We start from the raw sequence: 19181 nt of genomic DNA on the forward strand, positions 1-19181 counted from the left end.
ACTAATTAGAACAGCCTCACTAAAAAAGAATTTTCATCTCCAAAAATGAAGTTTAACAAATAATTAATATATTTTATGTTAATTCTCCAAGTCTTTGAAATTTAAAATTACCTTTAAAGTTTGAACATAAAATTCACAGACAGTCCACTGAATAAAGACTTTAGATTTTAACACACCCAAACCTGTATGAAAAAAATTGTACCTGATCACCCCATTTCCAGTCTACCCCTCTCACCACTCTGGTACCAATTTTCATCATGGCTGCCAGCTCTGGTCCAGAAACAGGGAGCTGAACAGGTGTAGTTTCCTTTCTTGACTCTTCTAGGACTGTGGCAGAAGCTCCACGAGAAGAGGTAATCATGTCTTCTTCGATGTTGTCAGAACTAGGTCCTAAGAGAAAGAACAGGATAAAAAAATTTAAAACCAGCTACAAGTTTTTACACGTACATTTGTCACACTTAAACTTTCAGGTACATAAGATTTGCAACATAAGAGCAATAACAAACAGGAAAGCTGACATAACAGGTGACAGATGAGCTTGCAGGTAACTAGAATATAACGGTTTTGAATGCACATGGCTTTTAATACTTGTTTGAACAAAATTAAGTGACAAATAATAAAGACATCACAATGACAAGTCCAGTGGCTAGGTGGTTCTAACAACAGAATGTTTTTGGAAAAACTTTTTATGAGCACTCCAGTTCAATACCAGTTACAAAAACAAATACTTGCTAATATTTAAAAAACCAGGAAAGGAAAAGCAGGCCAACTTGAATCATGGCAAAATACCAGCACTAACAAAGGAAGCTTTACGCAGACTGAGAACGGTTTTAATAGCTACAAAAAATGAAAGGGAGCAGGCACTTTTTAGTGTTTACATTTCAATTTTATTTGTAATGTTTCCACCAAAACTGCATTATCGTTCCTAAATTCCAGCAAGGATGGCTAAAGCAAAGGCTTAGGAGAAAAATCCTGAATGAATAAAGGCTATAGTCAAACTAACTTCTATCTCCATTGTGCTTTCACATGTGGTTTTTGTATCAGTGGTAAAGGTGTAGAGCATTAAGTACTACCTTTAAGCCGTAAAGTCATTCTGGAGTATGGGAACACCAACAGGTAAAACATACAGGAGATTGTAAAATGTGCTTTTTTCCAAACAAGAAAGCAGATGATCTCATACCTATCAGCCGCAGCGTTGTTTGCGTCAAGGCCAGCATTCCAGAATTGAGGAGGAGGCTCAAGGTATTAGCACCGTGTTGCAGCGTCAGCATGTTGAGCATGACCAACAGAAAGCGCGCTTGTGGAATAGTCCCAAGACTTGGTCCTGCTGGATTCTCGTTAGTAATTGTTTGTAGAGGAACAGGCTGCACACCTAATTCAAAAGAAATATAAATAGCAACGTCAGCTGACATTTGGGAGCTACAATAAAACAGGTTATAGATTTGTTTGATGGCTTGAAATATTTTTTTAGTCCCTGCTTGGCTTTAAGAACTTAGGCACTGAAGTTCCAAGAAACTTTTTATAATTTAGATTTTAATGGTAAAAATGTTACTAATGAGTAATCAATCACCTGCTGCTGGGCTACCAACAACATTCTCTTACAGACTGAAAAGTGAGTTAAGGGAGAACAGGAAGGGAGTGGAATGACACATGGATGGACAGAAAGTCAAAGTGTTTTGCAGCACAAACCAAGGGAACTGATTTTAGGATATCAATTATTGGGAACTTTAAAGAAAAAAAAAATCAATATTAATTTAAAACAGCCTTCCCCCAAGCTAACAACAACATAATGAGATTCACCTAGTTCTTTAAATTTTGCATTAGCATCCAGCAAGATGTTCCGGACATTCTGAATAGCCCACGCATACAACTTCCCAAAAGTTACTTCTAGCAGCATTCTGTTAAATGGTGGGATCAGATCAACATCCTTCAAGCAGTCAGTAAGAGGTTCCCTTTGCAGAAAAACAACAACAAAAATAAGTTGTTTTTTTTCTTTTCTTAGTGAAGAATTGTGAAAGCAATAAGAACAAGAAGTTTTACCCTATATTGGCTCCTTCTGGAATAAGCCTCTGCCATCCACAGAACATAGCATACTGCACAGATGGGAGCAAAAAATTTTTTGCTGCCAATTTCAGAATAGTATCTATTCCTTCCAGACGAACTTCTGCTCTTTCCAACTGCAAAAGAAAAAAAAGCTTGTCATACTTATGTAAACTGCTAATACACACAAGCCCATTTTCATCTATTTTACCTGTTTTAGTAAACATTTTCTCATTTTTTCTACATCCACTGGCTCCTCTTTAAGTGCAAATTCAACAATGGTGTTAAGGAGGGCAGATTGTGGATACAAGCCTTGGACATTTTGCTTCAGCCATTTGTATTTATGGACACCTGTAACTGTACTCAAAAGTGGCTGCCACTTATCCTGAAAAACAGGAAGGCAGCATGTTAAAGCAGATTTTAAATTACTGAAAATGTAAGTTATTTCATGTAAAACCATGTCCAAATATAAAATACTTGGAGGGGAGGGAAAGAGAGAACTTCTTCAATGCCAAGAAAGAGCTTAATATTATTTGTAACTCATTATCTTGTTTAAAATTGCTCCATAAAACTTCAAATGTATTAATATTCAAAAAAGAGGAAGTAACCCATCACAACGTTTTATTTTGAAATTAAGCTTTATATGAACACTTCTAAGATTATTAGTACCCTAAAAACTAGAGAAGGTACTTTTACATATTCTAAATATGCAGTACACAAGCTTATTTTTAAGAATTAATTCATGTTTCACTAAAACAATGTGCCATATATGTATCCCAAACTCCCATTATCAGAATATTAAATGCCAACTTATAGCAATCATGCTTTAGGTAATATTTTTTCCTCTTGTTATTTTGATTCACAAGGTTGATTCAAAATCAGATAGCCTACCTTGGGTGATTTGATTGGTATGGGCCTTTTCTCTATAGGTACAGGACTGTGAGGTACCACACAGGATTCTTCTAAATCACTCTCTTCGTTTCCAAGTTTGGATTCTTCCACATCAGCAGATTCAGATTTTTTTGGCACTAGAAATAAAAAAAATATATATTTTCTCATGTAACCTGTAATATTTTACAGTGTCACATTTTAGTTTTGCATGATAAGCATACAGAATGCTTAACATCTGCCTGTAACACAATGGAAATGTACCCTTGGTGAACTCTATGTCCAACTATTAACAAATCCACTTTAGTAATATCTGCAATACGCTTTTATCTTTAAAGACCAGCTTCAAAAGCACTTGAGTGTTTGTTCACCACATCAATTTATTTCCAGTTAAACAGTTGACTACTCTGTTTTCATAAAACACGATTTTTAGTAAAATGCCACTTCTAGTTAAACTCTACTAAAACCAATTCAGAGGGACTGATATTGATCAATCAGTTTTAATATGCTGGAACAGAAGAAGCATGCCTCACCTAACCTTGACTCTCCTCTGCCTGTTTTTGCTGTAGGAACTGACGTGTAACCATTGATTTAGAAAACTTCAGGAAAATGCAGCAGAAAGCAAAAAGCTTTGATGCTTTAGCTATCAAGAGTCTCAAATATAGAGTAACAGACCTTGGAATCAGATTGATTTGCGCAGTTTCAAAGAAAATACAACATTAACATTGCCTTACCTCTTTTTTTCCTTTTTTCTCTAATTATTTTCTGAGCTACCCTCCGCCATCGGGGCAAGGAACTAAGAAGTTTAAATTTAGACATTATAGAGAGATCATTGCAAACTGCGGGACGTAGTTCATTGAATAAGAATCTCAAACGTTCAATGACAGGAGCACAAACTTCCTTGTAAGAACGTCCTTGTTCTTGATGGGTCTAGAAAAGCCATCGAAATATTAGGTTATTGTTTAATATGCAATAAAATGAACAATATGTAACTTTTTAATAAAACACTTCAAATGAAAAATAATCTAAACTTCAGCAGGTAAGAGCCTTACCTTAATCAGTGAGCATTTTGCTTGGTAGACAACACGACACACATCCACTACAGATTTTGGTAAGGTTTTGTGCTTTACCTGGTCAACTCCAAGGGTACCAGGATGAACAAGAGACAGTGCTACGTGACCTTAATGGGAAAAGACAATCTCTGAATATGCATTTCCAAATCATCCATAACAGACTTTAAACTGGTCCAAAACATATTCTGGGACAGCTATACCACAAGCCTACCTACCCAAATCTTCGTGCTTCAGAAGACAACATAACAACAAACGTCCTACTTCTTCCACAGGATGCTCAGGAGGGAATGTGATTGGTGTTGTTAAGTGACACTGTTTACAGTATCTCTCTATTTGACACAAGAAGTCCTACAAAAACACACAACAGCCTCTATTTAACTTTGTTTTTAAATACAGTGAAAGGACCCAACATACTGCAGCCAGCATTTAAATAACACTGAATAACCTCCAGAATCTGAACTAACATTCAGAAGTGACATAGAACACACAATATGCACTATTTAATACGCAGCAATTATAACCTAATGCTACAAAGAATACCCTGTATCATTCTTCTTGTATAAGAGCAATGTTGCTCAAGGAACAAAGCTTCTAGTGCTTTTATCTCTTTCTGAGATAGCCACGTCACCTAACACAATTTTTGTCTTCTCCTGACTCATCATTATGGCTATCCTCCCAAGGATTAACTTGGGGTTTTTTGAAAAGGGTCAGAAAAACTGAAAGTATCACAGAAGACAGTAATCAATGCAAATCTTAGGGGTTTTCATAACATCCACAATTCCAGTGAGGTGAAACCTGAACCCCATGGTACAAAGGGACTTTAAGACAAAGGCATATATGCAACTGACACAACACACATCTGCTTTGAGGAAGAAAACTCCATCTTAGTTCAACTGGAGGTGAGCAGAGTCTGTCAATGTTACTAAAACTTGACATGAAAAGTAATGCATAAATAATTTTTTTGGGTAAGAATACATGTAAACTTTTTAGTTCTCCCACTCAAAAATTCAAAAGAAGAAATCACATGATATTAAGTGAAACATGGAAATTTTATCCATTAGTAGTATTCAGCCTCTCCATCACAAAAAGTAAGTCTGAAATAAGTTTTTACAATTGTTTTGCTATAACTTCTGGAGAATTTTCACCCACAAAATTGTTGCAGGCCACCACTGTCTCCCTTCAGCAACATTTTTTGTGAAGAGAACTACTGAGAGCTTACCTTCACAGTGTGATCCTGAATATTATTATCTGCAATAGCTTGGAGAAAAGGTTGTGAATGGTCACTCAAAGTTAATCGATGTGTGTATAGTTTTGCTTTATTTGGGGTGGTGTTACCAGGTGAACTGCAATGGTCTTCATCTTTTTCCTCATTGTAACTGTAATGAATCTGACTAGTTTGCAAGCCTCCAGAAAAGATAGATGACTTCAACCATTCTAAAAGAAAGAAAAGAAAACACAAATGTATATTCTGACAAAAGATTAAGCTACCAAGACTCAACAATTCCCTCAAATACAATGCACACACAGCTCAAAACAGAAGGTTTAGCTGCTCTTCCACTTGCCGAAACTTTTTCACAGAAAAAAAGGGACAGCCATCACTGTTTAGAGATAACAGGGCCTTAGCTAGTTTTCTATGATTGATATCAAATTATACCCTCTATTCACCAAATTAAGATACCCAACAAGACAGAATCCAACACCAGATGCTTCAGGCACTCTTAAATGAAGGCAAACTAGTGAGGTAACTGACACAGAGTCCCCTTTCTCTTCCAATATTCTCTCTATCCTGTATATTGAAAATTTTGGATATTTAACTGTTCAAAATTATCTAATCCTTACTTAAATCTTGCTAAATTATTGGACCTCGATAAGTATGTTAATTAATGTTAAGAATAAAGAACTTCTTCAGAAGACAGCATAACTAAAGAGGGACTAGATTTCCTGCTAATTTATTTGGCCTGTGTCTTTTTCTTGCATGCTTTGACATGCAAGTATTTATCACTTATTTAAGGTCAAAATAAAGTTCTGCTTACTGGCACATTCAACTTCCAGAGGAGACAGTGGTGTGCTCATTGCCAGGTAGGAAGCATGCAGTCCAAGGAGAAGACCCAAATTCCTTTCTGTGTCTATTAGAGGTGATGACAGAGTACTCAGATCTGGTGTTGTAATCACTTCCTGGTCAGGCTAATTAAAAGAAACAGGAGTCGGAAGCTAGAACTGAGCTCCAACAAGAATTTTGAAAGCAAAGCAATATTTTACTTTAGAAAAAGTATATCCACTAATATATAACGTTTTTACCTCCATATACTGGCCAACACAAAAGGCATGCATTGACTCCCGCGTGTCCTCAAATTGCAAAGCAGCTTCCAAAGCAACAACTGGGTCCTCACCTGCAAACTGAGCTAATGAAAGAATGAGGTAGTCAGTATAACATCTAAAAACTTGTTTATGCCATCTCATTTTGAAATAGAAGTAATTTGTGTCTTTAATTCAGACTCTGATTCTCACCAAGTATGCTACTGCCAGTTAAAGACTGGGTTTGGAAGTCCTTTATGTCATACACTTTCCCATCAATCACTGTCCAAAATCCTCCATCTTTGTTGTGGTTCTCTAGATCAGCTTTACGTATAAGTGTCACCTCCTCATTATTTCTGCAACTCTGGCCAGTAAAAAATGAACCTACGGGTATAAAACAGAATAGAGAATTTATCAAAAGAAAAACAGAAAGCAAAGTTTTTTCTGAACAGTCTTTTAACAGTTGCCTAATCAAATTCTTCACCTGTATTAAAAGGCTGCTTGTCTTTCAATATGATTCAAAGTCAAAATAGCTCTTAATATGTTCCTGTCTACATAGTATGCAATTAAACTAAGTGTATACTGTGTTGTTTTATGCACTGATCTCCAATGTCACGCTGTCAAAGACCTAGCATTGCCCAACTGTACAGCTGCTTTGTTTGAAGGTGGAGCAGAACAACTTGGTGTTCTGGCAAATCACTGCTCTAGTCTGTTCTCCCTCAAAATTACTTCAGTTTTATTACATGCTTGCCTGCAAGGCATTGGCTATATATTTAATTTCAGTCTAAATCCATATTTTTTTAAATAAAAGAAGGAAGGTTACATACATGTTTGAAGCCTTCCAATTTATATATCAGTAAACTACTTCAAACTAAAGGTAATTTCATCCAGGCAAGAAACATCAATCTGATGTTTGCACACATATGCTTTCACCTCAGTTTGCTCTAGTAGACCAGTACCTCAATTTTCACAGTTTTTGCTCTTCCCAACATGCTAGTGTCTAGCAGTGGTACCCTTAGCTCTCTTGGGTCATGTCAACCCTGTTTCATTCCTCCCTCTACCAGTAAAATGCTCACAGTCAGAAATACACATTTTCTGCTTCTCTTTTCACTCCAGATTCAGCCCATATTATAAAGTGCCTGGGAAAAGAAAACCCTCTTATTTCAAAACTGACACATTACTCTCCCTTTATGCTAAAGACAGAATTTAGTAACAAAATGTGTAGATGTACTACTTGTTTTCACTGCAACTTTTCACATTCAAAAAGTGAAGTGATGGGAACAACTTCTTTAAAAAGTTGCATTTGTACTCTGTTTAATCCTACTCCTATACATAACTTGAGAATTTATTGACCGAAATAAATACTGCTATATGACTGCCATACAAATTGGTTAATAAAAATTTGTACTCCGAAGTAGAATTCCCTTCCTGACAGTAGTTCATGAATAGTCACCATTTTTATATAGCTACTTCATGAAAACAAACAGTCTAGACACTATAGTACATACCCATTATTCCTGGCCATGCTAAATCCTCATTGTCATCCCTTTCCTTTCCAGGGGCTAAGTGGTTAAATCTGTCCAGATGTTCTAGCAAGCCAGCCAACAGAGGGATAGCACCAGCTTCCTGCATTAATCCAGCATTTTTACTGAGGAGTAGTACTACAGAAACTACCAATTCTGGAAGAAGAATGCCTAAAAGACAGAAAACACAAGACGTTCAGATTTCATTCAAGACCCACATTTATAGCCTCATGGAAGTAAATCACCACGCAATACATCCCACCTCCTATTACTGCTTTAGTACAAAGATCTTGCCTTCCCCATCGAGATTTTCCCTCTTCCTCTCCCATCAATCAAAACATTAAATTTACTCATTTTAGTTATTTAAAACTTTCAAGAACATGTACCATGTAACTTTATAATTTTGTGGAAGAAGAGGAAAGGAGGGCAGCGAAGAAAAATATACCTGTTAAATCTCCATCCACGACACGAGATACTTCTGCAAAATGCCTATGACTAGTAGAAGCAATGCTGGTTGCCACAGGAAGTATATCGCTAATGTGCGTGCACAGAAGAGCAGTGTATTTCTTCAGTAAAGAGCCAACACCTAAGAGGTCAGGACCTGTATAAAAAAGAGAAAAGAGCACAGAAAACCATCACATAGTCACATTTAAGAAACAGATTTCCAAAGCTGCCAAACTCTTCTGAAATGCAGCCACTCAGTATTACCATTGAATTAAGAAATCACATTGTTTTAAAAGTTTACAAGAAGTTTATTATCTAGATCCTGCTGCCTTCCAAAAAGAAATTTTCCTTCACAGAAAACAATTTAAAGAAGCTACTTTCGAACACTTTTCAGACAGACTCAGCAAACGGGCTGATAGATGAGACATGAAGATAAATTAAAATAAGAAACCGCAATCCTGTAAAGGACGTGATTACAAAAATGCTGGGGAGGGGGGAAGATTGTCTTATTTTTTTTACAATAACTTACTGTATGTATTAGGGACCTGCCCAACACAATCTCCTGGGTAAAGTTTACTAACAAGTAGACGCTGAAAACGGAGCAACAGGTCCAGAGAAGCAGATCTCTCTTTGCTACAATGTTCGTGGTCCACGCAGGAAGAAATGCGACGAGCAACATCTTTTAGTTTGGCTATTGTCTGGGAAGCGATGTTCCTAATTAGGATAAAAGTATGCAAAGAACTTAAAGGGTGCTGATAGTGAAGACAGTCCATAGAAACATGGGTTAAGCTTTTGCTAGAATTTCACACAAATATATGACACCGATGCAAAGCTTTTTTGTAGGATGTTCCCTTGTTTGCAACATAATACCCAAAGAGTCAATGGCTTTTGTGGAGGCACTTTTAACAGGTTTCGTAAAATACATCAATTTTGTATTCTTTGTCATCACTCCCTACAAAAATAATAATCTGACAATTTTCACTGAAAGGCTGCAGTCAAAGTCATGACACTATGTAGTTCAAAAGAGTCTCATTACTGATAAAATTACATGGTTACTATCACAATTAAGCTAAAAGGCACAATAAATTTCTTAGTAGTCTCATAATTACTTCCTGCTGTATATGCTACATATTAAATACTGCTGCAGCCAATATAAAGAAGCTTTGTTCTCAGAACTCTATTTGTCACTCATTCACAAATCTTTATCAGTGGCAAGAATTTAAAATTCAGGTTTCTTGCCCACTTATAGCCCCACCTACAGTCTCCTTGAGGCAAAACGTTCAGTTCTGAATAAATTTGTGCCACTTCTCATACCCTGTAAAGACAGGCTTTTGAACATTTGTCTTATATGTTACACAGACTTTCAGAGTACAGAAGTATAAAAATCCACAAAAGCAACACAGTAAGTCCTTCTAAAATCACGTAATTAAGTATAGAATTTTGCTCTTTCACAAACAAAATAGCGTAATTATAGACAAGCTAGGACAATGTTCAATATTTTGATTTCTGAGGAACTAAAATGCTAGCAGGAAGCTATTTACTTCCTAGTCAAAATTAGTCATCCTTTAGTTGACTAGTTCCTAAAACATCTAAACAGATCTTCTGCACAAAAATAAAAGATAAATTCAAAGCAATTACCTTAGTAACTGCTGAATTAACTGAACTAATGGTAAACTTTGTTTTCCTGCAGATTCATAGATTCCAGTATTAATAAGGTCTTTGTCCAATGGAGTCCTGCTCCTATGAAGCGTTGATGCATTTGCTTCTTGTTCATCAATTTCTTTTTCTTTCTGTGCTTCTTTTTTTGCTTCAATATCCTAAAAAGTAAATGAAATTAAAGAAAATGTACAATCTTCCACTGTGATTATGAAACACTTTACTAACAAGGATTCATAATAAGATCAAGTTACTTTCACCTATGCCAGAAATGAAGCAATTCCTACCAGGCAAATGTGTATTGTATATTCTGTAACAACAGAAGTAAAAAAAAAAGTAAAACGGGTGGGAAGATTGTGAAGTTAAACAAGAGCAGACAAACTCCCAATTCAGTTTCCACCAAACCAAGTTACCAATCGATTTCTGCTCTATGTATGTTTACATCTACCAGTAGCTAATAACTGAAGGCATGTATTTATGTGTTATTTATGAAAGTAACAAATCCAGTCCACTGGAGAAGACTCTAGGTTAGATTTGCTACTGAGCTACAGACACACAGAACTCTATAGAAACAAATTCACCCAGGTTTTAGACAATGTAAATTAACATGTGCAGTGTTGTATGCTGCTACCTAACCCCCTTTCAGCACACAACTGAAATTGGCTCAGGCATCTCTGACCTATGCTATAACATAAATATGCCCTATTAGACTTGGGTAAGAAACAAGAGGTCCTGCACATCTTTAGAGAATGCTAGTGCTAGACTATGCATCAAAGCAAAACTTAGTATATGCACTCCTCTGCAACATAAACCTCCCCATTTGCCAGTAGTGGAGAGAAACCAAGAAGAAAATATACTAGGAAGGATTCAACAAATGAAAGGGAGGGAAAAAGCACATTTTTGTTTTCACATCCACATGCAAATACAGGAACTTAAAGCAATCTGTGCAGAGGATGTCATCTCTGAGAGGATAATGGACAAGACAGTATATACAGAACGCTCCTTTCAATGCAATGAACTTAGTCATTGCATTGATTGAACTTAGTCAACTTAGTCTGCATCTCTAGAACATTTGAACCTGTCTGAAACACATGGAAATCTGAGATGCTGCAAAGAATTCATTCATCCTGAATTCGTAAGAAACAAGGCTGAAATTTCTGCTGGAGACATGGGTGACATCAAAGAAGTGAAGAATTCAAGAATCCCACAAGGAAGTACTTTCTAAAGCGCTTTCTAAAGTTATGGTCCTATTACAGACCTTTACCAAAAAAAAATTGTTACCATTGTTAAAATCATCACTCTAGGCTATGAAAAGAAACAGCCTAAAAAAAAGGAGAATATGATTCATGCTTCCATACAAACACACTGGCTCAAGTTTCAGGTCAAAAGAGCACAACACCAACCCACGAACTTCATAAGACACTCGATACACCTTATTCTGTTTATACAGAACTGCAAAGCTGCTGAAACCTACCTGAATTTCTGCAGTAATAGCAGCATTTAGTGCAGACTCTAAGCCTCCATCAGCCATCAAGCTGCCCACCAAGAGGTCAATCATAAATCTACGGCCTGGACTTACATTCATTTCATTTCCTGAAACTAAGAATGGGAGAAGACATTAATAAACTAGAAATGCAAGCAGGAAACAAAGAGGTTTAAATCTTGGGACCAACCTGCACTGGGTAAGAGCGCCGAGAGAGCCCTAGCCCGCTCTTCTGCTGTTGGCAGTAGCACGGACCATCCGCTCTGCAGCACTGCCTGAGCGGCGGATTGCACAGTATTAAGGACACCGGCATTGCTTGCTAACGTTACCACAGTTTGCTTCAGGCTATTGAGCAGGATGCTGCCCAAACCTAAGCCAAGGCATTCTGGATCCACCTGGTGACTAATGGCTGCATGAAGCTGAAAAAAAGAAAGGTAAAAAAAAAAAAAAAAAAAAAAAAAAAGGGCAAATTTTAATTAGAGTAATTTCACTGACCAAGACACAAAATTTCATCGGTAAAATTGTAAAATTAAAGGGAAATACTTTCTTGTTCATACACCCACTGAATTTAAGCTAATACTCAAAGATTATGAACCGTATTTAACTATATCCCCTAAAACTCTGAAATTAAGCCTAAAGAATAACCTAAACTATTTCTACTTCACTACAGCGTGGTAGGAAAAGTAGCACATCTTCAGTGACTTCAGCAGCTCTGTAGAAAAAGACCTGGGAGTCTTGCTGGATGACCATGAGCCAGCAATGTGCCCCATTTTAATTAAGAAGATATATGAACCGCAAAAAAAATAAAAAGTAAATTCTGGATCAATTGAGTAATTTCACTGACCAAGACACAAAATTTCATCGGTAAAATTGTAAAATTAAAGGGAAATACTTTCTTGTTCATACACCCACTGAATTTAAGCTAATACTCAAAGATTATGAACCGTATTTAACTATATCCCCTAAAACTCTGAAATTAAGCCTAAAGAATAACCTAAACTATTTCTACTTCACTACAGCGTGGTAGGAAAAGTAGCACATCTTCAGTGACTTCAGCAGCTCTGTAGAAAAAGACCTGGGAGTCTTGCTGGATGACCATGAGCCAGCAATGTGCCCCTGTGGCCAAGAAGGCCAATGGCATCCTGGGGTGCATCAGGAAGATGTGGCCAGCAGATCGAGAGAGGTTATACTCTCCCTCTACTCTGCCCTGGTAAGGCCCCATCTGGAGTACTGTGTCCAGTTCTGGGCTCCCCAGTTCAAGAAGGACAGGCAACTGCTGGAGAGGGTACAGCAGGGGGCTACAAAGATGATTAGGGGCCTAGAACATCTCTCTTATGAGGAAAGGCTGAGGGACTTGGGTCTTTTTAGTCTGGAGAAGAGAAAACTGAGGGGGGATCTGATCAATGCCTATAAATACTTAAAGGGTGGATGTCAAGAGGATGAGGCCAGTCTTTTCTAGTGACAGGACAAGAGGTAACGGGCACAATCTTGAACATAGGAAGTTCCATCTAAACATGAGGACGAATTTTTTTACTTTGAGGGTGGCAGAGCACTGGATCAGGCTGCCCAGAGAGGTGGTGGAGTCTCCATCTCTGGAGACATTCCAAACCCTCCTGGACGCATGCCTGTGCAACCTGCTCTAGGTGGACCTGCTCTGGCAGGGGGGTTGGACTAGATGATCTCCAGAGGTCCCTTCTAACCTCTATCATTCTGTGATTCCGTGACTGTCAAACACCTTCTAAAGGGGATATTTGTTATTTAAAATTCTTAGAAATGCTCAAAATCCCAGAGTGCATGGGCTTGAGTGAGCATACAAGGCTTAATCCATTTATGTTTTATTTTTATAGTTCATTTTTAATGAGATCCAAAAGCTGTTGAGAAGGAAAAAAACAACCACTAGCTGCCAAATTTCAAATAGTAGAAAGTGATGTACTTATTTCACTTTTTAAATCAACAGAAATGTTTTAAAGCGCGTTAAGTCTATTATTTTCATCCAAGCAATTTAGTTCAATGACTGCTCAATGTGTAAGAAACTGAAGGTACCTGAAGCCTTAGAAGGTTTAATGTTGCCACAGCCATACACTCCTTTTCCTGAGGAGGGGGCCAGTCAGAGGAGCCATCCATTCCCTCCGTCACTTGTCTTAGTAGAAGATCTAGCTGCTCAAATGTCATGGGGCAAACATCCACCACAAAAGGCACTCGCAAGCCTATTGACCACTCAGAACACGATGACCAAGCAAAACTCTATAAATGTAAACAATACACAAAATTCAACAGTTATATCCCAAATATAAGATGACGCTGATTAGAGCTAGGAGTGTAAAGCTAACATCTGCCTTCAAACAGTATTAGAAGATGCAGAAATAATATCAGCATTTCTGTTGAAGAAAACCCTCCACTTTCATCATTCTAAACACACATAAAACCCTACCAATTCCAGAAAAGAAATATCTTATTACATTTTTCAGAGTGCAGTTATGCCAGTTCATATACCTCACTATCTTTACTGCAGGAAACATTCTACTTGACAACTCTTTAATTGCTGTACCAGACAAAGAACAAAACGGGTAAATAGCTGCTACTCAGAATACTCAACAGAGGGAAAGCTAGTCATTCTTTTTTGGCAGAGGAACTGCACAAGATTTGTTTTTTCCAAGCCTTCATTTATTCAGAATAAAAAACAAGAAAAGTCATGCAAGCACAGAAAGAAGGACTGGGATTAGTGTACAGAACTAGTCTCATAGAGAGAGAAAGACAAATTGCAATTAACAATTAAAAAATAAAACTTACCTGAGCAGGCCCACAAGCAATTCCAATGATATGCTTTGTGTCTAATCCTGGGAGAGCTGCGGGCTCTGGTTTGGTGATCCTCAATGTATCAAAATGTTGACACTGATCATTGCTTCCCCAGCTGTGCACTTCACTGTCTTCAGTCAGTGCTAAACAATGGGTAGATCCAGCTGCCACATCTATCACTTTTTTTCCTGATAGAAGAGTCAAGTATTGAAAATATAACTTAAAGATCACAATCATTAACAGAAAAGTACAAGAGGTAAGGAAAACAACCATACTTAACTATGAACACGTTATGGACGTCAAGAGTCTCACCTTTGCCTTAGTAGTGGATTGGAAGAGTATAGCAAAAGAAAAACCAAGGAAATATTTAAAGATTCTTAAGAGACAGCTTAAGTACAAAAGTTACAAGTTTAAAAAAAAAAAAAATCTTCTACTTTGTGTCCCTTCTACTCAGATACCTCTTCAGGAAAGGTTTATTAAAAGATCTCCCCATCTATGAACACAGACTATAAAGTTATATTGTAGTTACTAGTTCAGAAGTTACTTTCAATCAGATCATTCATTACATATGAACAACAATTTTAGGAAAGACGGGGCAATAAAAGAGGTTTCTTCCTCATCCTCTCCTACAGAGCCTCAGGTTTCTCACAAACAGAAGAAATAATCTTCACTGTGTTACAAACTAGTGAAAAATACTGGCACAAACACAACTTCAATGACATTACTAGTTGTCTGTGATTTCCATGTATTTCACTCATATGCCTTAATCAAAGCATATATATATCTCTTTATTTGCATGACAATGCAAAAATACATATTTTAAATAAGCATTTTGCTGAACCTAAGAAAAGAAAAGCAGTAAGAATAAAGAGAACACAAGACAAGTAGCATTTAAAGAATTCGTAACATAGCAGCTCTAGTCTGCTAGAATTCTAAAGGTATAAATGCAGAAGTGATGGGCAAGGTGCAGTACTACCTTTTTCAATGCAACCAGCATAAAATATGACAAGAGTACATGGTACCATTATTCTTAAAGTTGAGATCTCTAGTGTATGGTAAAAGGTTCCAACAACAAGAAAAAAAAATGGGAATATTTCTAGCTCTGATAATTACCTTTCAAGCCTTCCAGAAGCTTGGGATATCGAACATGCTCTTCTGTTCCATGTCCAAGTCTCTGATTGTCACCTTTTCCCCAGGTGTAGACCTGGCCATCTTTGGTTAAAGCAATAGAAAACTGACTCCCACAGCGTACTTTCACAATGTCCAGATCTTGAAGTTTTTCTATCAGCTTGGGAGTCTTGCAACCATCACTGCCTCCCCTTCCCAGTTTTCCATAATCTCCATCACCCCAAGACCACACCTGGCCTTTAAATTAAGAGAAAGAAAACAAAAAATATTCCATTGCTTTTTCATGTAATGAAGTTATCTGGTTTGACAAGCAAGTTCTTAAAAATCTGAGATTCTATATAATAAACACAATTTCCTAATTTTAAGAATAGAAGTTATGAATTATATAATTTCTAACAGTTCGTGATAGTAAGAAGAAAGAGAAAGATTTGAGAAGTTTCCATGCTGCTAAACCTAAACATAAAAAGTGTAACACATAACATGCACTGAAAATTCATCAGTGTACAGAAAATCCTTAAAAACATATGAAGCATAGGATCTACTTCAAATCAAGCCCATAGTAAGATCTCTAGTTGAAAACTGCCTTCTTTTATAATAAGGTATTATTTATAAAGCATCCTAAATTTCACTCTACATCAAATGGCTAAATTGTCAGTGAAACCTGTTGTCTTAATTTTCAGTCCTCATCATTCAACCATTTCACAAAATGAAATTAAACATGCTACTGTCTATCAACTTCTTTTGAAATACACTAAATCTAAGCCCTAATATAGGAACTTAGAAACAGTCAAGTCATTCTGCATCAAATAAAATTACGTTTCAAGAATGGTACACCCACACATGCCCCAGGAAAATGTCTTGTTTTACACACCCATGTATTTGTGTTCCCTACTTGCATAAGCTAGTCTGTAAGGTACTCTGATAAGTAATGGAAGCACGCAAGGAGGAGACCAAGAGGAAAAAAAAAATTCAATTCAGATTTCCATTTCCTGGATGAGCAAACCTTTCAGCTATTAAATACAGCACATCACCACAACCAGCTATATTTTAAAAGAACAGCTAGCTTCCAAGAGCTATCTTCTTCCTAAGGGATGACTCTGAGGTTTAACTTCAAACAGTGAAATTCAGGTTTTGAATCTGTCTCACCCTAAGCACCTCGCTCAGGGATGCTGGGAAGCAAGATTCCAATACAACTCTCCTACCCAAAATTCTGACTGTTGTGTCAACGTGAGCTATTTGCATTTATATAATAATGCACAGAATTTAGATGCGTACGTACATATATGTAGCGTTTCATGTGTGTATTAGATATATTTTAAATACCCATGTAAATGTATAACATAAATGGAAATATATATTTGCATATTCATAATGAATATATTGTGTGTCTACACATGGCAACGTATCTGTACACGCTATACACAAGGACATATAAATGCGCATATATATCTCCCCAAAAGGAATTTCAGCTTCAAATTCTTACAGAATTCAAGCCACTAGAAATAAGCATAATGTCTGCAGCATAAGTATTTTCAGAATGAAAGGGAGAAAAGGTAAGCTTACTCAAAAGCGTTAAGTTATACTTGGCTACTAACCATTTTCAGTAACTGCAAGAGTCTGAGCATCTCCGCTTCCACAGGCCACATCGATAACTTTGAGTCCTTTCAGCCCCGTGACCAGCATTGGGATGGTCTGATCTTCACTGGAGCCTTCAAAACAAAGTAGTTCTGTGAGAAGCAAATCCATGAAGGTCTGGTCGGTTCTTTTCTTTGGTTTGGGGTTTTTTTTTTTGCTTGCTTTTGGGTGTTTTGTTGTGTGGGGGTGGAGGGCTGTTGGTTTGGTTTTGTTTTCAGATTTGAGAATCATGACTAAGCTCCCATATGGTTTCTTAGGTATCTAGCATGGACTTAACCCATGAGATAAGTCTTTACTTCACAAGGAAGAGAGCACTGTAGATTTTTTCTTCTCCATCCAAGTGCTCATTTTCACAGAATTCATATAAATGTAGTGGTTTTAAGACAATTCCTCCCATAATTACTTCAATTCATGTGAAACCACATACTCAGTGTTAGGTACGTTGGATAAAAGATCATCTGAGATGGGCACTAAACAATTCTTTGACAAACAAAACTCTATCTTAAGATATCAAGTAACATACCATGACCAAGCCTGCCATAGTTTCCTCGTCCCCATGTATATAGCTCTCCTTCAGCAGTAATGGCTGCACTATAGGTGCTTCCACATGCAATATGAACAACATGTTTCCCAGCTTGCTTTCCAGATAAAGCAGATATCATCTTCGGTTCCTCCAGAGGGCTATTTAAAGAGAAGGTGACATATTTCACAAAAGGTCATGAATAGATAATAAACGATGTGACATACATGTCAGAAAACAATTGCTGCAATTTTACCTGCAAACCTTATTAGTAGTCTGAAGTATCAAAATATAAATAGAGCTTTAAGCCAAGAATTAAATTCAGATTGTTCCATGTCATACAAACCACTGAAATAATGACTTTGATTTTTTACTTCCATTAAAATTAATGCAGCATTTTTAAAATATCTGTCTACTATAAAAATACCATCTTTAATCTTATATCTAAACAATTAACTTAATGACACTGCTAACCGTTGTGTATTCACTCCCTTGCTTTACAGGGAATTCAGCACTGGGGGAAGACACTTAAAGTCTCTAAAATATATTAATGTATACCCCCTACAGAATAGCCCTGTAGAAGACTGCTCCTATGCAAAAGCAGGGCACTAATGTTATTGTTTAAAAAAGGGGGAAGAAAAGGAATGATATCTGCAACATGACTGCACAGGAAATGATGACCCCACTCCAACATCCGAGTCAATGCTCCTAGATAAATGTGTTGTGGATTCATAAAACCTTGAATAAAAAGCCTAATAACAGTGCAACCACAGCTATACACTCTATGTACAAGTATTTCAGAAGGTAGCATTAATACAGAACTGGGAATATTAAAGGCAGAGAAAGCATGCAGAGAGAAGGCAATTTCTGTTCAATAACAGACGGATATCAAATGCTGAATATACTTGCATACACAACTAAACTTTTTTTACTATAAATTCAGAACACTGGCAAATAAATGTCACAATTTTTACGTACACTGTATCTCCATGGCCTAGTCTTCCACCATCTCCACAACCCCAAGAGAAAACTTCACCATTTGCTGACAAAGCAAGATAGTGATGCCCATCTGAATGTGCTGCAATCTTCACAATATTTCTGGAAGCTAAACTCTGCACCAGCTGTGGTCCCTGTGAACCAAACAAAAGCAATACACTTACAAAAGCTGCTTACATTTTCCATGTCACTTGCCTATATACAGAATAACTAGGTAGAGTTTTCCTAAGGCTCATCAAAAGTGTGCACTCAAATTAATGAAGTAGAGGTATATAGGAAAAAAAGGTCCAATCTACTATTCGAGTCTGACAAAAACAATGCTCTGAAGTTATTTTGTTCCCATCCTTATGAGGTCTTCAGTATATATGAAAATGGTGTTAACCCTATAGGCAATCGTAATGACAAATGTTCTGGTACGCTGTAGTTTTGTTTGAGAAACTACACAGTCTGGATGCAGTGTTATATACCAAATGGATTTTACTTCAGTGATCTGTCAATTTCTACAGTTTTTACTAAGACCAGCATACCAACAAAAGCAATTATCGCTGTGTTTATAACCTCTAGCCTGATAAAAATTATGGAAACCAGATGCACTTCAAATCAATACAAGGTATCAAAACCACTTCTTCTGAAATTTCAAAACCAACAACACAGAAGCTCACAACATTCAGTATGTCTCCATCTACTCTTCCAAAGTACTGTAA

At 36.9% G+C, this 19181-nt stretch overlaps 1 protein-coding gene across 3 annotated transcripts in view; it reads right to left on the minus strand.

Annotated features, from left to right (window-relative positions):
* The window catches only part of HERC2 (HECT and RLD domain containing E3 ubiquitin protein ligase 2), a 115092-nt gene that overhangs the window by 57511 nt on the left and 38400 nt on the right, over window positions 1-19181 (minus strand). For all 3 annotated transcript variants that reach the window (XM_014960244.1, XM_014960245.1, XM_014960246.1), the window contains exons 11-35: window positions 18460-18611; window positions 17485-17642; window positions 16922-17035; window positions 15312-15563; window positions 14193-14386; window positions 13446-13646; window positions 11593-11821; window positions 11394-11518; window positions 9902-10080; window positions 8793-8977; window positions 8265-8420; window positions 7805-7990; window positions 6510-6680; window positions 6300-6403; window positions 6035-6185; window positions 5221-5435; window positions 4217-4349; window positions 3981-4108; window positions 3663-3858; window positions 2932-3068; window positions 2252-2425; window positions 2041-2177; window positions 1801-1952; window positions 1181-1372; window positions 203-390 (exon numbers count right to left, since the gene is read on the minus strand). In XM_014960244.1, coding sequence (XP_014815730.1) covers window positions 203-390; window positions 1181-1372; window positions 1801-1952; window positions 2041-2177; window positions 2252-2425; window positions 2932-3068; window positions 3663-3858; window positions 3981-4108; window positions 4217-4349; window positions 5221-5435; window positions 6035-6185; window positions 6300-6403; window positions 6510-6680; window positions 7805-7990; window positions 8265-8420; window positions 8793-8977; window positions 9902-10080; window positions 11394-11518; window positions 11593-11821; window positions 13446-13646; window positions 14193-14386; window positions 15312-15563; window positions 16922-17035; window positions 17485-17642; window positions 18460-18611 — 4209 coding nt within the window. The remainder of the gene's footprint in view (window positions 1-202; window positions 391-1180; window positions 1373-1800; window positions 1953-2040; window positions 2178-2251; window positions 2426-2931; window positions 3069-3662; window positions 3859-3980; window positions 4109-4216; window positions 4350-5220; window positions 5436-6034; window positions 6186-6299; window positions 6404-6509; window positions 6681-7804; window positions 7991-8264; window positions 8421-8792; window positions 8978-9901; window positions 10081-11393; window positions 11519-11592; window positions 11822-13445; window positions 13647-14192; window positions 14387-15311; window positions 15564-16921; window positions 17036-17484; window positions 17643-18459; window positions 18612-19181) is intronic.

This window comes from Calidris pugnax, unplaced genomic scaffold, assembly GCF_001431845.1.
Source record: "Calidris pugnax isolate Ruff unplaced genomic scaffold, ASM143184v1 scaffold188, whole genome shotgun sequence".
Classification (NCBI taxonomy): domain Eukaryota; kingdom Metazoa; phylum Chordata; class Aves; order Charadriiformes; family Scolopacidae; genus Calidris; species Calidris pugnax.